Source organism: Ictalurus punctatus, chromosome 3, assembly GCF_001660625.3.
Source record: "Ictalurus punctatus breed USDA103 chromosome 3, Coco_2.0, whole genome shotgun sequence".
Classification (NCBI taxonomy): Eukaryota; Metazoa; Chordata; class Actinopteri; order Siluriformes; family Ictaluridae; genus Ictalurus; species Ictalurus punctatus.
In genome coordinates, this window is record NC_030418.2 from 15202922 (window position 1) to 15223617 (window position 20696).

At 38.4% G+C, this 20696-nt stretch overlaps 1 protein-coding gene across 1 annotated transcript in view; it reads right to left on the reverse strand.

Moving 5' to 3' along the window:
• The window catches only part of gfra4a (GDNF family receptor alpha 4a), a 113137-nt gene that overhangs the window by 21338 nt on the left and 71103 nt on the right, over positions 1-20696 (reverse strand). The window contains exons 2-3 of the mRNA XM_017463061.3: positions 708-986; positions 469-549 (exon numbers count right to left, since the gene is read on the reverse strand). Of these exons, the coding sequence (XP_017318550.1) occupies positions 469-549; positions 708-986 (360 nt within the window). The remainder of the gene's footprint in view (positions 1-468; positions 550-707; positions 987-20696) is intronic.

The window sequence follows — 20696 nt, forward strand, 5'->3', positions numbered from 1 at the left end:
TATCATTTTATATATATATATATATATATATATATATATATATATATATATATATATATATATACACACACACACACACACACACACACACACACATATATATATATATATATATATATATATATATATATATATATATATATATATATATATAAGCTGAGAGTTTTAATGATCACAAATATATTTCTCACCTAGAAAACATATTAACAATATGTGAAATAAGCACACAGCCATATGTCATGGAACCAATTAGAGAAACATGAATATTTATACAACAAATTAACCTAGAATAGATAGAACAGGCAGATTTAATTGCAGGCTGATTTGATTCAACAACCCTTCTTGACGGAGGGTTACAAATCTGTATTAGCTGGTGAAGATGTTTGTGTGTGTGTGTGTGTGTGTGTGTGTGTGTGTGTGTGTGTGTGTGTGTGTGTGTGTATGTGTGTGTGTGTGTAAAACACATACCTGCAGCGATGGAAGCCAGCCGAACATAATCAAACCCTCGCTCGACAGGCTCATATGGGTAATTCTCTACAAGGTTCAGTCCTACAAATGCACCCCCACATACACACACACATACACAGACATACACATGTACAAACTGGATCTTAATTACTCAGTAAGTAGCTCTGGGCACATCATGGTTTACTGTATGCGTATTAGTGATTTTATCAATGTTTGTTTTGACCCGGTCATGTGTTTACCGTGTATTACAGACTGCTTGAGGCTCCAGTAGATGCTGAGGCAGTTCTTCTCCCTCTTCATGCCACGTTTACACTGGCAGCGGTGAAGAGGACTGGCTAGCAGAGCGGTTACCGCGTTTTCGCAGTGGTTACGAGCCCCTGGCCCCAGCTTCACACTCCCTCCGCCTGCCACACACTGACGCAGAGTGCGTAGTCGTGGACTGCACGCCTCATCACTGGAGCATGAATCGCCTGCAGTCAGGCAGTCCTGCTGCCTCGCCAACACCAGCCAGGGCACTCCTGCACACAGGAAATGGGCAATTACACCACACCACACCAGCTCTCCATATAGCAGTGTTTACCATGCTCCAAGAACCTGGAGCAATTACAGTAGAAATAAGTGCTGTGGTACATCTACAGGATGCTCATACAATAATATTACATAGCCATGGTTTGTTCTAATAAGTTTGTTCTTATAAGAAACTCTAGACTAAAATGTGTTTTGTTACACACAAATACATGTTCATGGTCAAGAGTCCACTGCAGTGCAATTTGCCAGCACTATCACCTCATGATAATTCAGGCCCCTGTGTTTTAAAGATCTGTAACACCTGGAAGCTAAAAACGTCCCAGTTTTTCCATGGCCCGCATAATCACAAGGCATGTCACCCTGGTGGCTTAGAACCACAGACTGTTGTAGCCATTGGAATGGGATGAGACAGAAATCCACAGGCAAAAAAATCACAGTGATCTTCTCTATATGAAGAAATGGTGCTGGCATTAAAAACTGGAGCTTATTTTTAGCATAATTAGCCTTTGAAATTTGATTATGTTGTATTACAAACATACTACAAGAAACATTAAATAACAGAGTGCAGTGGCCAGAAATAGAAATTGGCTGTTTTATTACTTAATAATAATCATAAACAAGGGAAATTCTGTTTAAGGTTCTTCTACACCATTCCATCTTTAATTGGCTATGATTTATTTATTTATTTTAAATCACATCTTCATAAATTGAGCTTACCTCAAATTAACTGTAAAATGTCACCAATATTGTTGGGGTAATATGTAATCCTAGCATAATAATCAGCATCTTTCTATGAATAACCATCAATATTATTTTCCAACTATTAATCACAGCTTTTTTTTTTTAGCTTCTTGACATTTTAGAGATCATTTTAAAACACCAAACATTATGAGAGATCGAACAGTTTGGACTTCCAAATACAAACTAGGAAGTTCATGCCCATAAAAATGGCCAATTCCACTGGTCAGTTTACCAAAACCAAAAAGGAACTTAACACATATTTTTGTGAACAATCTAAAACTGTTTCTATGCAATGTGCTGTTAAAATGCACCTGTTATGGTTTTTCAAATGTGACCTTTCATGTAGTGTGTTATAGAACTGTTTGTGAATGTAAAAAGTCTGCAACGTTTCAAAAATCAAAGTGCATGGCAAACTGAGTTATTGACTCCCAAAAGAAGGAACCGATTGTGAACATCTGAAACGAGTCGTTAGTAATTGCAGACTTTACTTCCTGTACTAACCTACGTAGGTTTGTAACAAAAATCCCCACCTCTGGTTGTAATTTTTTTCAGACAGAGCTGAAACTCGTTATGGTAGTGGGCGTTTCCTTTTTGAAACACGCTGACAGCAGTAGACCAATCACAACAGACTGGGTTATCTGACCAATCAGAGCAGAGTATGCTCTCTGAAAGGAGGAGTTTAGAATGAATCCTTTAGAATGAGTCATTTAAGAAGTTGTTTTTGACACTGGGGAAAAAAAGGTACTGTTGCAATTGAAATCATGAGCACATTAAAGTGTTTTTTGACCTTGGATGCATGTAAATTTATTGTATGAGACCTCTAAAACAAAATTAGGCACGTTTCAAAACCATAATAGGTGCGCTTTAACATAAAGATAATCTAGTTAAATTTAGCTAAATATTTGGAGAAGCCACATGCAAAATACAAAAAAAAAAATCCAACAAAAAGAAGAATAACAACAAAATACAATTCAATTACTTACTTAAAGGTATGTACTGTACATTAAAACCTATCAATAAAGTGCAGCTGTGTAATGTCACAATAAGAGCACGGTGGAAACAACTGATCACAAGGGTCAAAGACAGGAACAGGAAATGAAAGTATGTCGCAATAGCAACATGGCTAAAGCACTGTACTCTGAGGGGATTTGTGATATGTAATTTCTAAAGTATTCCAATAATATGATTATTCCAGCAACTGTCCATTCAATATCCAATAATCACCGATACATAAGGGATAATCCGAAGCTAGCTGTTCATTACACAATTTTAATGCGTGACGTGGAGGTAAAGAATCTCCACGTCGTGAAATAGTTGCCTTCGCGGAATGCATTAAAATCATATAATGCACACTGTGCTGTCACTGATGTTTGCACTGCAAAATCTGACTGAAAGGATAATAATAATGGTTAATATTCGCTAGTTATTTTATATACAGGTCGTTAGATCTAGAATTCTGCCTGCCTTAAATCAAACAGAGATAAAGTAGTCTGATAAGATTACATTTATTTGAATGAATTACAATAAATAGTTATTAGAGAGCGAGAGAGAGAGAGAGAGAGAGAGAGAGAGAGAGAGAGAGAGAGAGAGAGATGTACGTGTGTGATGCTGTGAGTTTAACTGTATGTTACTATGGTTACAGTTGTTTATAGGTAGCACATTAATTTAGAACAGTGATTAAACTGACTGGAACTACCTGTGCATTATACGGTTTGAACACACACCTTCCAGCCAATCAGAATCAAGTATTTAGACAGACCATAGTATAATACAATATAAGTACATGAATTATAATAAAAGTGTAACCTTGCTGCACCAATATCCTTGTTCTGAGTGGCATTAAAAAAGAACTGCTTGACATTAAAACATTGCGATGACATTATAATGACATGACATAGACTCATAAAGGCTCGGACATGCCTAGGTAGGTTATGAGGCCAGGAACTATAACAAAAATTAAGTAAGCCTTTGGAAATGGAAAATCCAATAATGATTGCCAATTATGTTTGCTTGATTCCACAAGGCCCAAAGCAAGAGGGAATATTTATGAAATGACACCTACCTGGCCACCTTCAGCTTAGCTGTACTATACAGTAGATATCATGTTGTGTCCAGACTGTGATACAGTGTTTATGATTTATAGTTTGTACTGTTTAGGAGTCTGATTTGTCTGGAGCTACACTGAACGATAGCTACACTTGAGTAACACAGAGCTACAGTGATATGCACATCATGTACAGCACATAAAGTAATTGATATTAGGGAAAAACAAAACTTTGCAGACCTTCATGAACTAGATATCACTCAAATGTGTTTCTATCTCCTGCTGCTGTTTTTATTATGCTCGAGAGCACAATATTTTCATTATGCTTGAGCGTGCAATGTTTTCATTATGCTCGATAGCACAGTGACTTTCTCACCCAACATCACGATGTTTCAAGAACAGATATATAAGGCTGTACATGTACAGCTTCTCAACATACAAAGAACAGATGAACGCGATGTTGCATGATATAAAGACACAGATCTGGCCATGTTAAATGTTAAGCATGATTTGTTCCACCATGATCATCGAGTATCAGAAAAGGAAAGTTTTCTTTGCTGTGATCAGACAATAAGAATAAGCTCTTTATTTTAAGACTGGAGATAATTAGCTACGCGTTAGTATTGCTGTATAGCATGGACTGCTGCAGGCAGCCACATGAATGTGTTGCTGCTAAGAAAAGACTGCTTGACAACCACTTGTCATTTTGTTGAATGCCAGATGTTAAGTCAGTATTTGCACAATTATATTTAATAGAGCTGCTGTGATACTGTTTAGTTTATACAGTCACCAGTATGTGCACCTAATAGTGTAATGTAATACTCAGCCTGTCTTACTTTATTGACTTTTAGCTTAACCATGGGTAAATATGATAGTAGGTTGGTTGCCGCTGAATGGCATACAATTGGTTTTAAGGTTTTACAGTTTTCACGCACACACAGACACTGCAGCACCTGCCACTGAGTTAGTCACAGTGCTGTGGGTGGAGAGATGAGGGTTTATGAAATCAGGCTATCCAATGACAAAAAGGGAACAAGGGAAACATGAAAAAAGATGAGAAGAAGCTCTGCAGAGATCTGGCCCTTCATATTAAATAAACACATAAACCAAATGCATCACTTTAACAGCAATCCCCTTATGACAAAAAGAGGCTAATCTTGAGTGGAAGATCAACCCGAAGCACAGATTATATTATAATCAGGTCATTTGTTTATGAAGTGATTTGATGATGTGCGACGCAGCTTTGAAGCAGCCATGAATGCCTCAGCGCAGTACTCCTACTGCTTCAAAGCAGCCTGCCGAAAGCAATCAATTTTTTGTCCTCCAGATTGATTCTAATACCTTTCTCATCTTTGCACTGAAATTAATGCGTGTCCATGAGTGAAATTAACACACACACGCACAGAGAGAGAGAGAGAGAGAGAGAGAGAGAGAGAGAGAGAGAAAGAGAGAGAGAGAGAGAGAGAGAGAGAGAGAGAGAGAGAGAGAGAGAGAGAGAAAGAAAGAAAGAGAAAGGGTGTAGGGGTGGGGGGACAGATAGAACAACTAGTGATAAAGGTGATGATGAAGGTGTGTTTCTAGACTGATGTAATGATGGTAAGCACTAGGATAAGATAGATGAATTACACCAAGGATTCTCAACTAGAACCAAACTCATGAAGGCAGCTGGATCGGGTGTGTTGGTAGTACAGAACATTTAAAACTCTGCACGCCAAGATTGGTGTTGAAAACCCCCGTCTATGAGCTCTTTCCCTCAATTAGACCTGAATCCAAACCTAGTGTTGAGTACACACCCTCTGTGTGTGGATGATTAGTGTGTGTATGTGAGCGTGTCCATGGGAATGTGATCTCTCCCCTGCAGTGTTAAAATGCTATCTCAGTGTGACTGGCTCCTTCACAGCAGGCCTCTGTTTCTCTCTCACAACTCCTGACACAGACACTTTCCCTTATTATATGAACGAGTATGTCAGCTTTCGCATTTTGTGGTCATAGGCATGAATTTGTCCTTTATTGTAAAATAAAAGTACTTTAACGAAATACATAAATAAGAAAAAACCCCTACATTTTAGAGGACTGTGTGAAATTAAAGAATGCTCTATTTTCTTCATCCCCACAAAAATACCTTTTAAATTGCATTTCATTTCTCATCTGTTTGTTTCTGTGTGAAAAGGAAAATGTATTCTCTGCATTCCATTTGGTTTGCCTCATGGTCAACAATGTATAGTCCATCCATCCATTTTCTGTACCGTTATCCTACACTGGGTCAGGATGAGCAAGGCATCTACCCCAGGCAACTCAGGGCACGAGGCGGGGACACCCTGGAGAGGGGGCCAGGCCATCGCAGGGCACAATCGCATACCCATTCACACACTCTAACGACAATTTGGAAACTCCTACAGCCTACAATGCATGTATTTGGTCTGAGGGAGAAAACTAGAGTAGCGAGAGAAACCCCGAAGCACAGGAAGAACATGCAAACTCCAGGCACACAGGGCAGAGGCAGGATTCAAACTCCCCATTAACCCCCCCATCCAGTGTATAGTAACTGTACTTATGTATGTTCTAACACTATTACTATATTTCCAATGAGATTTGGATATTATAAGCTGACTGTCCTATAACCAAAACAGCTCTTTCTTCTCCCAACTGTCATGTAATACATTTGGAGACATGTGCCTATGCAGTTAAGAGCTTTATTGGAGAGAGGCAGGCAGACAAATCCAAAACGCAAGGCAAAGACATAGTCAAAAAACAAGCGAGGGGTCAGGTAATCGGCAAATGGTCCTAAAACGAGAATCAGAGAACAAGAGGACAAAACAAGATCAAAACCATGAAACATAGAACACAGTGAATAAGGCTTGGAATCGCACTGGCAGCAAAACACAGAAACGCACAATACTTCACTCCGAACAAAGACACACAAGGGGTTTAAATAATTAACGAAATCGAAGGTGGTAACACAAAAGAGCTGAAACATTAGGAAATAACCAATAACACAACAGGGGCAGAGACAGGACAGAAATCAAAACAAAACACAAGTGCCAAAAGTAAACAGCCACTGAAAACTCAGAATCACACACTGATGCGTTTCAGGCGGTTAACATGAGCTAAATGCTCCGGCACTCAGTGTGAGGGGAAATCCGTGACACCGCAGAGGCTCAAAACAAAATTCTCTCTTATTCGAGAACAACATATACTTTTGTATAAGTGGGTGACTTGTAAGAAATTTGTTGAAATTGTTTATTACTGTTATGTTTCGATCTGTTGATTTCTGAAATAACTTGACATTTATTTATTTCGTTTTCTATTTATATAATGAGAAAAAAGGTTTCCTGTTAATATAGCTAGCTGTATAAACACAATCATTGCCTCTGCCATCTTTTTAACCTGCTACTCATGCAACATTACATGGCAGTTGAACACATTCAGAGGAAAGCGATAACTGTCCTCCTCCACAGACATGACCTCATAGACATGCATGACTGGCTGGTGTCATTCTTACTGACAGAGGAGAGAGTAAAGCAATCCTTCTCACCATGAGAGCAGGGCCAATTTAAGTTAATTTAAGTACTGCATCTACTGGTTATTAGCGTGTTCCAGACTGAAATAGGTTAAAACATTATTATTTGGCACAAAGAAGTGGGCAGAGTCGACTTTTTTTTGTTCACAACACAGAGAATGTTTTTGATAAAACCTGAAAAGCAATAGAAAATCCTAGTGTTTTATCTACAGGATTCTTGTTACTTAAATACTTACTCTGCTTGTCTACCTGTGCTGGATCCATGCACACATGTACATGAGGCCATGAGTTCTAGCCTGGTTACACTGTATACTGGCCAAAGTAATGTTAACTTGGAAAGTAACCACTGGCAAAAAATAGTTTTAATGATTTTATATGACACCTCTACAAATGGGTGGGTGTGAGAATACGTTCACAGTTAGCAAGGTGTTAACGGTTGCTTTTGGAAAGTGGGGTGGTTTCTCCTAATGACTATTGGCAGTTGGATTGGAAGAGATGTGAGTGATGGTATGAGCGTGAGATGGAGGTAATAATTAAGAGTCTACAGACAACTTGTGTGTGTGTGTCATTGTGTATCTGTGTGTCAATGTGTGAGGTGCACGTAATGTGTCAGTGTGCACGTAACTGCAGCGATAGAAACCAGACAAAATTAATAGCACTCCTTAGGCACACTTTGAGCACAGTTCACTCCTGCAAATTATTCCAAAATGGCAGCCCTTGCTCTGGCATCTCTCTCTTCAAGCAGTACATGTTGTTCTCATTAACGTCATATCCCTGCTCTGTGTGGGTTTGATGGTATAAGTATTAATGTGTGAGTTAAGAGGGCAGGATGTCCCCCTCTCTGTAGTGATGATGCTGGAACCTGTCACATCACTCTGAAATGTCTGCTAGCAGGCTAAGAAAGCGACACACAAGCTCAGCTGTTTACATTGTTGTCCCAGAACTGTTTACTCATCATCCCACTTCTCTGCCTTTCGCACAGACAGGAGCTGCAGAATATGACACACAACGAATGTAACAATTACTTGTGTCTGAGGGCCAATACTGCAAGCACTCTCCAGGCAGTCAAGACAATAATTGTTTGTGCGTGTGTGTATATTCTTGTGTGTATGCAAAAGCTCCTGTCTTTTAGATTAATCTGATGAAAAGGTGATAGCATTCTGTAAAATGAGTTTATGAATCAATAGAGTGAAAACATCCAATGCTCAACTGTTTCCATTAAAAAGAAGGGGTCATTTTAAGAGTAGACAGTTCAGCTACCAGGAGGACACCAGAGAACCCAGAGCAAACCTACGTGTACATATGGATAACAGGCAAAACTCTGCACAGGCATTAACCCAAGCTCAGGATTAAACCGGGACCCTGGAGCTGTGAAGCGGCAATGCTCTCCACTGTGCAACCATTTCACTAGAAATTATTTGACTTTTGCAAAAATAAATTTTTTCGCCGTGACAATCACCAGCTGTGCATCCAAACTGTCAGCACAACACTGAACATCTGGAATGAATAACTGAAACAAGACAAAGATTTTTGATTTCACCAATTAGTCATGTAGAATCAAATTGAATTATAACAGAGCCATATGTGAGCTTCTATATATAATAGTGTCAGTCCACACTGCAGGTTTTAAATTCATCAGGATTTCATACAATGACACCAAAGGAGAATACAGAAGTGACTGCAGTTTTCCCATCATACTATGTCTGCTGCATAACGATCAGATGTTCCCAGGCTATTAGTCCGATAGGTAGTAAAGCTAATTTGAGCTGTGGGTTATAACAACCCTTCAAAATATTTTTTTTCAGTTAAATATATTGCTTATTAATAGATATAATTAGATGAAAAATCTCTGCGCCATACTTTTGATATAACAAGGACAACGTATTGACTAAGTCGTCTTCTGATAAGTTTTAACTTTTAAAAAATCTTAAATATTCTCAGAGCACAGGGCAGAAGAATAGTGAACACAATAATGGAAATTAAATTAAGCACCTGTGCTGCAGCCCACAGTTCTGGAATCTCTGCTGTGAGGTAAAAGGAAAAATAGAGATGGACAGAATGCGCAGAAGAAATTAATCCTTCACTGAACAGGGCTATTGAGGAGCAGTGGAGCAGTGTGGAGCTGCATTAACTTTTCCCCTTTGGCTGCTCCTGCAAAATAAACATACCAAATTTCTATGGATTTATGGAATGTTGACAACGTGTGTGTGTGTGTGTGTGTGTGTGTGTGTGTGTGTGTCTGTGTGTGTGTGTGTGTGTGTGTATCTACATTTCTACCAGAAAGGGGCAAGTTAAACCTTTTCACACTGTCAATAAAGCATCTCTGCCATGCCAGCTGTGACATTAACTTAAAAGTTCAAATTAAAGGTACATTCAGCAATTTTGGTGAAGTTTGCTGAAGTTGGCTTTTTTAATCTCAAAATCCAAACAATACCAGCACCTGACTACTGGTGCAAGACAGGGATCTCTCTGAATACACAGGCAACATAATGATTTTCATTTTTTAATTGTTGTTCATTTGTATTTGATCCTCTTTACACAGAATGACATAGCCAGAGAGACAGGAGGTTCTTAGCTGAGCAGATACTATATTTGTGACGAAAACCGTGCCAAATATTAAATTAAAGTGTTTTGACTAAGAAATTGATGAGTGAATCTTTAAACCCCTGTTGGCTATCTATCTCACACACAAATTTAAAAGTGTAAATAAGAGAAATGGAGATTATGTTGTGCTTATGTTCTGTCTTTATCAGACTAGCTTATTCAAACCAGTTCAACGCATACACAATAGTGAAGCTATGTGTTCCATATACAACCCCAATTTCAACAAAGTTGGTACGCTGTGTAAAATTTAAATAAGTGTAAATAAAAACATAATGTAATGATTTGCAAATCTCATAATGTTGTATGTTATTCAAAATAGAACATAGAAAACATATCAAATGTGTAAACTGAGTAAATGTACTTTTAAAGAAAAAAAAACATAATTTTGAATTTGATGGCCATAACACGTCTCAAAAAATTTGGGACAGGTGCAACAAAAAGCTGGAAAAGTAAGTGTTACTAAAAAGAAACAGCTGGAGAAACATTTTGTAACTAATTAGGTTAACTGGCAACAGGTCAGTAACATGACTGGGTATTAAAAAAGTATCTTAGAGATGCAGAGTCTCTCAGAAGTACAGATGGGATGGAATCTGGATGGAAGCATATGTTGCAATAAAACCTGTATATACCTTTCAGCATTGGTGGTGCTTTTTTGTGCAAGCTGTACATTCCATAGGCACTAATGCACCCCCATACCATCAGTGATGCAGGCTTTTGAACTGAGCACTGATAAAAAGCCGGATAGTCACTCTCCTCTTTAGTCCTCTTTAATTTAGAGGACGCGATGTCCGTGGTTTCCAAAAAGAATTTGAAATTTCGATTCGTCTGGCCACAGAACAGTTTTCCACTTTGTTCAGTCCATTTTAAATGAACTTTGGCCCAAAGAAGATGGCAGCTTTTCTGGAACATGTTCACATACGGGTGCTTCTTGGCATGCCAGAGCTTTAACCAGCATTTGTGGATGGCATGCCAAACTGTGTTCACAGACAATGAGTTCTAGAGGTGTTTCTCAGCCCATGCAGTGATTTCCATTACTGAATCATGTCTGTGTTTAATGCAGTGCCGCCTGAGGGCCCGAAGATCACGGGCATGCAATATTGATTTTCACTGTTGTCTCTTCTGCACAGATATTTCTCCAGATTCTCTGAATCTTTTGATGATATTAATTACTGTAGATGATGAAATATTCATAGTCTTCGCAATTTTATGTTGAGGAACATTATTCTGAAATTGTTCCACAAATTGTACACAGAGTTTTTCATAGATTGGTAAACGTCTGCCCATCTTTACTTCTGAAAGACTCTTCCTCTCTTTTTATACCCAGTCATGTTACTGACCTGTTGCCAATTAACTTCCAGCCGTTTGTTTTTAGTAACACTAAAAACCTTTTGTTGCCCCGTCCCAACATTTTTGAGAAATTAAAATTGCCTTATTTTTTTCTTAAAATGGTACATTTACTCAGTATAAACATTTGATATGTTCTATTATGAATAAAATGTGGGTTTATGAGATTTGCAAATCATTGCAATCTGTTTTTAATTTAATTTATTTATATTTAACACAGAGCCCCAACTTTTTTGGAAGTGGGGTTGTGTGTGTGTGTGTGTGTGTGTGTGTGTGTGTGTGTGTGTGTATATATATATATATATATATATATATATATATATATATATATATATATATATATTTGTAGACAGTATCTCACAATAGTGAGTGCACCCCTCACATTTTTGTAAATATTTGATTTCATCTTTTAATGTGACGACACTGAAGAAATGACACTTTGCTACAATGTAAAGTAGTGAGTGTACAGCTTGTGTAACAGTGTAAATTTGCTGTCCCCTCAAAATAACTCAACACACAGCCATTAATGTCTAAACCGCTGGCAACAAACGTGAGTACACCCCTAAGTGAAAATGTCCAAATTGGGCCCAAAGTGTCAATATTTTGTGTGGCCACCATTATTTTCCAGCACTGCCTTAACCCTCTTGGGCATGGAGTTCACCAGAGCTTCACAGGTTGCCACTGGAGTCCTCTTCCACTCCTCCATGATGACATCACGGAGCTGGTGGATGTTAGAGACCTTGTGCTCCTACACCTTCCGTTTGAGGATGCCCCACATATGCTCAATAGGGTTTAGGTCTGGAGACATGCTTGGCCAGTCCATCACCTTCACCCTCAGCTTCTTTAGTAAGGCAGTGGTCGTCTTGGAGGTGTGTTTGGGGTCGTTATCATGCTGGAATATTGCCCTTCGGCCCAGTCTCCGAAGGGAGGGATCATGCTCTGCTTCAGTATGTCACAGTACATGTGGGCATTCATGGTTCCCTCAATGAACTGTAGCTCCCCAGTGCTGGCAGCACTCATGCAGCCCCAGACCATGACACTCCCACCACCATGCTTGACTGTAGGCAAGACACACTTGTCTTTGTACTCCTCACCTGGGTGCTGCCACACACGCTTGACACCATCTGAACCAAATAAGTTTATCTTGGTCTCATCATACCACAGGACATGGTTCCAGTAATCCATGTCCTTAGTCTGCTTGTCTTCACATTCAGTGCATGAGCTCGAAGACAGAAAAGTTTGGCTAGTGCTGCAGTCTTTGAGCACTGCCAATTTCTTGGCTCTCTTGGCTCCGAAGATGCACTGAGCGGAGGTGGAGCTGCTCTACTTCAGGGCATCATGCACTGATTCACATATATAGTACCAGTAAATGCAGTCAAAAACAAAAGTCTTTGGTCACCGATGACCTGCAACTGAAAAGGTTTCCTATTAAAGAAGTGTTCTTTGAACTCAGCATGTGGCTCTTCATGGTGCTGACCACAAGAGGGAATGCAGGAACACGAGAAAGGTGGCAGATGCTATATCCACACATAGGTAATGAGAACTCAGTAACTCTGAATTTGTGGTTCATTTTTCGTGGACTTCATGTCTCTAGCATTATTATTTTTTTCAATAATCTTAACGAATACACAAAAGAAAATAAACAATTATTTACCAATTATGCTATTACTGCATTTGCATTGCCATTTTAATACAAGGCTAAAATGTTTTTGTTTTTTTTTTTTGTCTGAATTAAAACTGTCTGTGCTGCCTCATTGAATCATTTTTTATTTACCACCAGGAAGTAACACTTTTGGGCTCACAGTAACTGGGAATAACCAGAAATGAAGCAGTCATGAGTCCATGATTTAATATAAACCCTCCTGAATGCATATGAACGTGTAGTGTATGAAATAATAATTAGTCACATACTGCCTATTACTGTACATTGCATTGTACTGCAATGAATAGTATTTAGTATGTATGCTTGAGTACATCCTTTGACAGGACAACAAAAGACTAAGCTTTTTTAGATGTGGAAATTAAATGTTAAATTGGTAACGCCCTTGAGTTAAAATGATGTATTTTAATGACAGGGAAGTGCAGCTAATGAGGCAGCATTTTGGTGACAACCACGTGTTTATTCATGATATTCATCAGCAGAGACATAATTATGGGTGTAATACTAATAGTCACACCAGTGATCCATTTATTTCAATGGAAAATTTATTAATTTTATCAACCATGTGAAAATTGATATTCTAATTTATTGCTTGTCCTACCAGTGAAATTATCATGGTGTTTCAACCGCACTTTTAAAAAAGTAAACAATATAGCTAATTCTTAATTCAGGGTAATTCATAATTTCTGGGTTATAAATCTTGAGTGTGAATATATTTGTCACGGTTTCCCCTTTAGGCAGTGTGCTGGAGAGCATGAGGGCAAGCACGTGCACGAGCAAGGATTTGTTATTTTTCTGTTCTGTCTCCTCCTTGTTCTGTCATTGGCTGTTGTTAGAGCGTGTGTGTAGATTGGTGCCAGCACTTAACGTTGATTATGTTCGCTTATATACCGCGCACCTCCCAGTATACAGCGTGGAGTATTAGATATAGTAGATACATTAGATTAGTTATGTTCTTTGATAGAGATAGTTAATATAGTTAGTTTCACGTGGGATTAGTTCGTTTAGTCCATGCTGGTTTTTCCGCTCCCAGTTCTTAGTCATAGTTCATGTTTCTTGTTTTGTTTCTTTACCCTGTTTTCTGTGACCGCGACCTTGATTCCTGCTTTGCCCCGTTTATGCCTGTTTGCCGATCGCCCGACCCTTGCCTGTCTTGACTACGTTTGGGATTACAATTTGGATTTGTCTGCCTTTGTCTCCTTCAATAAAACTGTTAATTGCACTTGCATCTGTCCTAAATCTCCCTTATGTCTCGCTACGTGACAATATTACTGAAGAATCTCCACCGACTATGTTCACATTTCAAGCCTTATTGCTCACGTTAAAATTTTTAAAGTAATTAAAAAAAAAAATCTTGGATCTGTTTGAGTTTCTGCTGATATGCGGCCAACAGTGGATCACGATAATTGCACAGCATGTGCAATGAAGTGCAAAAATAAAAAATACATGAATTTAAATCTGACTAGCAGTTTTGGTTAATCTGATTTAAGCAAATGGAAAACGAGCACATGACATCTGACATTTGTATGTGGTTTTAAACACAAATTTTTGAGCATGGGGCACAATTTGACTGATAAAACCAATTTTTATATATTTTTAAGCACAGTGCTTCTTAATGTCAGAGATTTGCAACAACAACAGCACCAACATGGGCGAGAAACAGCATGAAGGCAGTTCAGGAGAAGAAAATTTTTGCTGTTGCCTGCACTAAATACATTCAGATGCATCACTGCATTACCCTCATGCAAATGGGAAACCAGCACATGACATCTGACATTGGTATGTGGTTTTAAACACACATTTTTGAGCATGGGGCACATTTTGACTGATAAAACCAATTTTTATATATTTTTAAGCACAGTCCTTCTTAATGTCAGACATTTGCAACAACAACAGCACCAACATGGGCGAGAAACAGCATGAAGGCAGCTCAGGAGAAGAAAGTTTTTGCTGTTGCCTGCACTGAATACATTCAGAGGCATCACTGCATTACCCTCATGCAAAACATAATCCGTAACAAAATCTCAGAAAATAAATGCTGATAGCTAGTGCACTACCAAACCCTGCACAAATTGGTGCATGTACCCCTGTGTTGTTACTACAGATGTGAGAAAATGGTACTGCAGTCTGAACAAACACATAATCGGATTTGGGTGCTTGTAATTTCAATGTAAACACTTGGTCTAAATATAGGACTTAAGAAATAAAACAGATTTGTTCAGATTTATCCTGCAAGGAAAATAGCTGTCATATTTAAGCAAAAAAAACAAACCCAAAATAAAAAACCACAACAACATCAAAAAACAAGAGTTTTTTTTTTTTTGTGAACATATCCTTAATCACTTGGCTGTGGAAGCTGCTAGCACTAATGGCATGTATGCAGAAACTGATCAGACTTCTTTCTCTAAATCCTATCAAAACATTTAAACATTCTATCTTCAATCAGATTTCTTCTTTTAACCACCTACAAGCTGTTATGCAAGACTGTGCACTTTGTCAAATCTCTTACTGGTTGGTGTGAGTTTTCATCCCCTCTACCTCCTTTCTCTGTGTGCTACAGTCCATCCAATTTTATAGGTATGTAATTATGAGTGTATTGCAGTATAAAAACACGAGAGCAAAAACTCATTCTCTTTCTATGTCTTACATAAAGACAGTTAGTGCATCCCACATCGCACACTTATGCACTATTTTACGCCATTTTGTAGAATAAATAGTTAGTGTGTCCCAAATGACATACTATACACTATATACTTATACTATGCACTATACACTCTGACGTCTAGTGCATGAATTTTAGAGAGGTAGTATCGTCTCAAATGGCACACTTTTGGTATTGTACTGACTGGAACTGTACTGTACACATTTATGCCCTCTGCTCTCCTCTAATGCACAGTGGACACCCACACAGGATAAAATGATTGTCTGCATGTTTGGCAACGAAGTGTAAAATGTGTAATGTGAGAAAAGCTTGTTTGTGTATGTTGGTGTGTGTCAGACAGAAAGAAAGATAGGTCATCTTTTTTCCCCCACTCTAAATTCTGCCCCTCACTGAGAGTAAAATAACTGTGTTCTGGGTCTGGCCAAAAGGTCCCACATTGATGAGCTGTATTGGTACTTTCTTAACTTTACCAAAACTAGAAAACCTAACTGTACAAGTGGTCATATATATATATATATATATATATATATATATATATATATATATATATATATATATATATATATATATATATATATATATATATTCTCTTGATCAGTGAACAGGGTTGCTTCCAGGCTACTAGACTTGATGTGCAGCCAGTAGTGCTTTGCCAGCTTGGATTAAACACTTTGTGTTTGAAGTTTGTGTGTGTTTGTGTGTTCAGAGAAGCTTCTCTGATCTTTAGAGAGGTGTTTCATTTACAGATCATCAGTAAATAAGTGATTGACATGAGAGATGAACTAACATTGTTTGAACAATGCAGGAATAATTAGCTGCAAATGCACTCACAGATTGTAAAAAACAGTAGGCTACAGCTAATTACCCTCAATGATCAACCCAGTCACACCAGCCCAGTATGTCTTCTTTGGTAATGAATGTTAAAGGTCTTCAGGAGAGAGGGAAAAATCTGCTGCATGCTACTGTTGTAAGTGTAAAGCATCTTGTTAATCTGTTGAATCGGTATTGCAGCACTCAAGTGCTAGTTCACTTTAGTGTTCAGAGATTCCTGGGTCTGGTGGAGTGTTGGCTGAAATTTCAACAGGGAGCTGGAGTACGGGATGCTCTTAATATACATAAGGGAGTAGATGGATGGTAGACAGTGTCTTGTGCATGGTGTTGAGATAGGAGAAATAACACATTATTCAGTGAAGTAATTCTAGTAATGACTGGAAGAAGGACACACTTTAGTGGCTTAATCAACTACTTAAATGAATTGTACTCTGCAAGTTTTGATATTTTGATTTACCACCCTGGGTAGCATCATTGAAACAATGCTGACCAGCCTCCCTTAAAATAACCACTGCTCACAGTTTCATACTATTACATTTTAAAACAGCTTAATTTTGGCTAAGCAAGAACTTTAAGTCATTTAAGTCATAAGAATAACACAGACTACATTTAAATTCGACAATCTAGTTAATTATTTGACATTAATAATAATTCTGATAACCATGCTGGGGCAACCAGTCAAAGAAGAAAAACACTTAATAGAAGTGTAAAACGGTTTTGTTTTTGGTGAAACAGTCAGAAAATAGCTGCTAATGATGTATTCACTCTCACTGTGCTACACAAAACAAAAAATTAAAATATTCACATAAAGCTGCTAACAGCATCGTTGCCAGGCAAGTAGCCCAATGGCCATTAAAATAAGCCCAGAAACCAGCCCAACAGCCAAAATTCTAAATATGTTTCACCTAAGCCTTATACACTGCTTTTACATTTCTTTATCATGACTGTCATCGACAAATACATTGTACGATTTACAAAGTAACATCATGCTATACAATTTAACCAAGTGTGACTGGTTGTAGTCTGCGTTGTGTGCTTTATTTTATCCCAAAAAAAATAGGCGGACGGCAGCTGGGTCGACTCGTCATGACAAAACCATACCTGACAACACAAACAAGCAGTCTCCCTGAGTGAATTGTCCTTAAACGGTGCTCTATGAAATAAACATGATATGCGATGGTCACATGTTGAAAAAAATACAAAAAAATTACTCAAACAGAAGGGTAAAACAACAAAAATCATCACACAGATAAATAAAATAGCACTATACAAACAAATTAAAATGAGTACAGAAGTATATAAATTATGATTTAAATAAAGATTAAACAAGATTACTGAGAACTCAAAATTAAACCTACCTCTCCCATTCAACCGTAATGCGAAAGGGAAAACGAGGAGCCAAAACAGGAAATTACACAGACCAATGACAACATGACAATTAAAAGGGAAAGTACTCACACAAATAGACAGCTACTATCAGATACAGTGAGGGGAAAAAAGTATTTGATCCCCTGCTGATTTTGTATGTTTGCCCACTGACAAAGAAATGATCAGTCTATAATTTTAATGGTAGATTTATTTGAACAGTGAGAGACAGAATAACAACAAGAAAATCCAGAAAAACCCATGTCAAAAATGTTATAAATTGATTTGCATTTTAATGAGGGAAATATGTATTTGACCCCCTCTCAATCAGAAAGATTTCTGGCTCCCAGGTGTCTTTTATACAGGTAACGAGCTGAGATTAGGAGCACACTCTTAAAGGGAGTGCTCCTAATCTCAGCTTGTTACCTGTATAAAAGACACCTGTCCACAGAAGCAATCAATCAGTCAGATTCCAAACTCTCCACCATGGCACACATAACACACAGCCATTAATGTCTAAACCGCTGGCAACTAAAGTGAGTACACCCCTAAGTGAAAATGTCCAAATTGGGCCCAAAGTGTCAATATTTTGTGTGGCCACCATTATTTTCCAGCACTGCTTTAACCCTCTTGGGCATGGAGTTCACCAGAACTTCACAGGTTGCCAATGGAGTCCTCTTCCTCTCCTCCATGACGGCATCACGGAACTGGTGGATGTTAGACACCTCCTCCAGCTTCCGTTTGAGGATGCCCCACATATGCTCAATAGGGTTTAGGTCTGGAGACATGCTTGGCCAGTCCATCACCTTCACCCTCAGCTTCTTTAGCATGGCAGTGGTCGTCTTGGAGGTGTGTTTGGGGTCGTTATCATGCGGGAAATATTGCCCTTTGGCCCAGTCTCCGAAGGGAGGGGATCATGCTCCAGTATGTCACAGTACATGTTGGCATTCATGGTTCTCTCAATGAACTGTAGCTCCCCAGTGCCGGCAGCACTCATGCAGCCCCAGACCATGAAACTCCCACCACCATGCTTGACTGTAGGCAAGACACACTTGTCTTTGTACTCCTCACCCACCACACATGCTTGACACCATCTGAACCAAATAAGTTTATCTCGGTCTCATCAGAACACAGGACATGGTTCCTGTAATCAATGTCCTTAGTCTGCTTGTCTTCAGCAAACTGTTTGTGAGCTTTCTTGTGCATCATCTTTAGAAGAGGCATCCTTCAGGGACGACAGCCATGCAGACCAATTTGATGCAGTGTTTGGTCTGAGCATGTATGGGCTGAGCACTGACAGGCTGACCCCCCCACCCCTTCAACCTCTGCAGCAATGCTGGCAGCACTCATACTTCTACTTCCCAAAGACAACCTCTGGATATGATGCTGAGCAAGTGCACTCAACTTCTTTGATTGACCATGGCAAGGCCTGTTCTGTGTGGAACCTGTCCTGTTAAACCGCTATATGGTCTTGGCCACCGTGCTGCAGCTCAGTGTCAGGGTCTTGGCAATCTTCTTATGGCCTAGGCCATCTTTATGTAGAGCAACAATTCTTTTTTTAGATCCTCAGAGAATTCTTTGCCATGAGGTGCCATGTTGAACTTCCAGTGACTAGTATGAGGGAGTGTGAGAGCGATTACACCAAATTTAACACACCTGCTCCCCATTCACACCTGAGACCTTGTAACACTAACAAGTCACATGACACCGGGGAGGGAAAATGTCTAATTGGGCCCAATTTGGACGTTTTCACTTAGGGGTGTACTCACTTTTGTTGCCAGCGGTTTAGACATTAATGGCTGTGTGTTGAGTTATTTTGAGGGGACAGCAAATTTACACTGTTACACAAGCTGTACACTCACTACTTTACATTGTAGCAAAGTGTCATTTCTTCAGTGTCACATGAAAAGATATACTCAAATATTTACAAAAATGTGAGTGGTTCACTTTTGTGAGATACTGTACCTCTACATTTATAACATACTCTACTTTTGGAAAAACAACATTACATGAAATAAAAATAAAATAAAACAAATGGAACAAGTGCATCACTGACTTTTTGACAACTGGTATCTGATTATAGATTGAACTGATTAGCCTTATGTTTGTCTACAGATTGTAACTATCCAAAAACTTGATTAAAAGCACACTTAACTAGCAAGGTTTTAGACATCTTTAGGCAGACTCAACTTGATTTTACCATTGTATCTGCTAAACTAGTTCCTTACTCAACATGATCGTTACAGACAGATGTCAATGCAAGGTTAAATAAAAAAATATTTCCATTTTGTTTTGGTAAAATATATTCCAATTTTCTTTAGTTAGTGATATAATATACAATAAGTATATTATTGGCAGAAAAATGCCATTATAGGAAAAAAACAGATTTTTTAGTATTTTTTGGCCAGTTTCCAGAATTCAGCTGTAGTGACAACCAGCGTTTTTTTCCAGGCACATTTGTGGAACTTTTAGATTTAGCCATAATGTAGGAGAATGTTATCATTGCCATTATCAACTGAAGATGTGTATCACCTTTCTTAATAGGCACTGTTCAATAGATCAAAGAGGATCAAATGCTTGCTTTCCAAATATGTAAAAGAAAAAAAAAGCATTAATGGGGTGTAATGTTTTTTTTTGGGATACATCTTTGTTTGCAATATTTTGCACCTTATTTTGCTATCTTCTACATATCACACAGGCTGAACCACAGTTGTGCTGTGTGAGGCGATATCAAATAGAGGTAGGAAACAGTATATTTTTTATCTGATGAAATTTGTGTTATACTGACAATATTAGAAATCCAATGTTCACATACACGTAACCTGATAATATGAAAGGTGACACAGAAAACCTCAATTTTCCTTTTTTTTAAAGATAGTGCTGTTATCAAGCTAACCTTGTCAACATTGCCAGTGTGCAATGCCAAGGC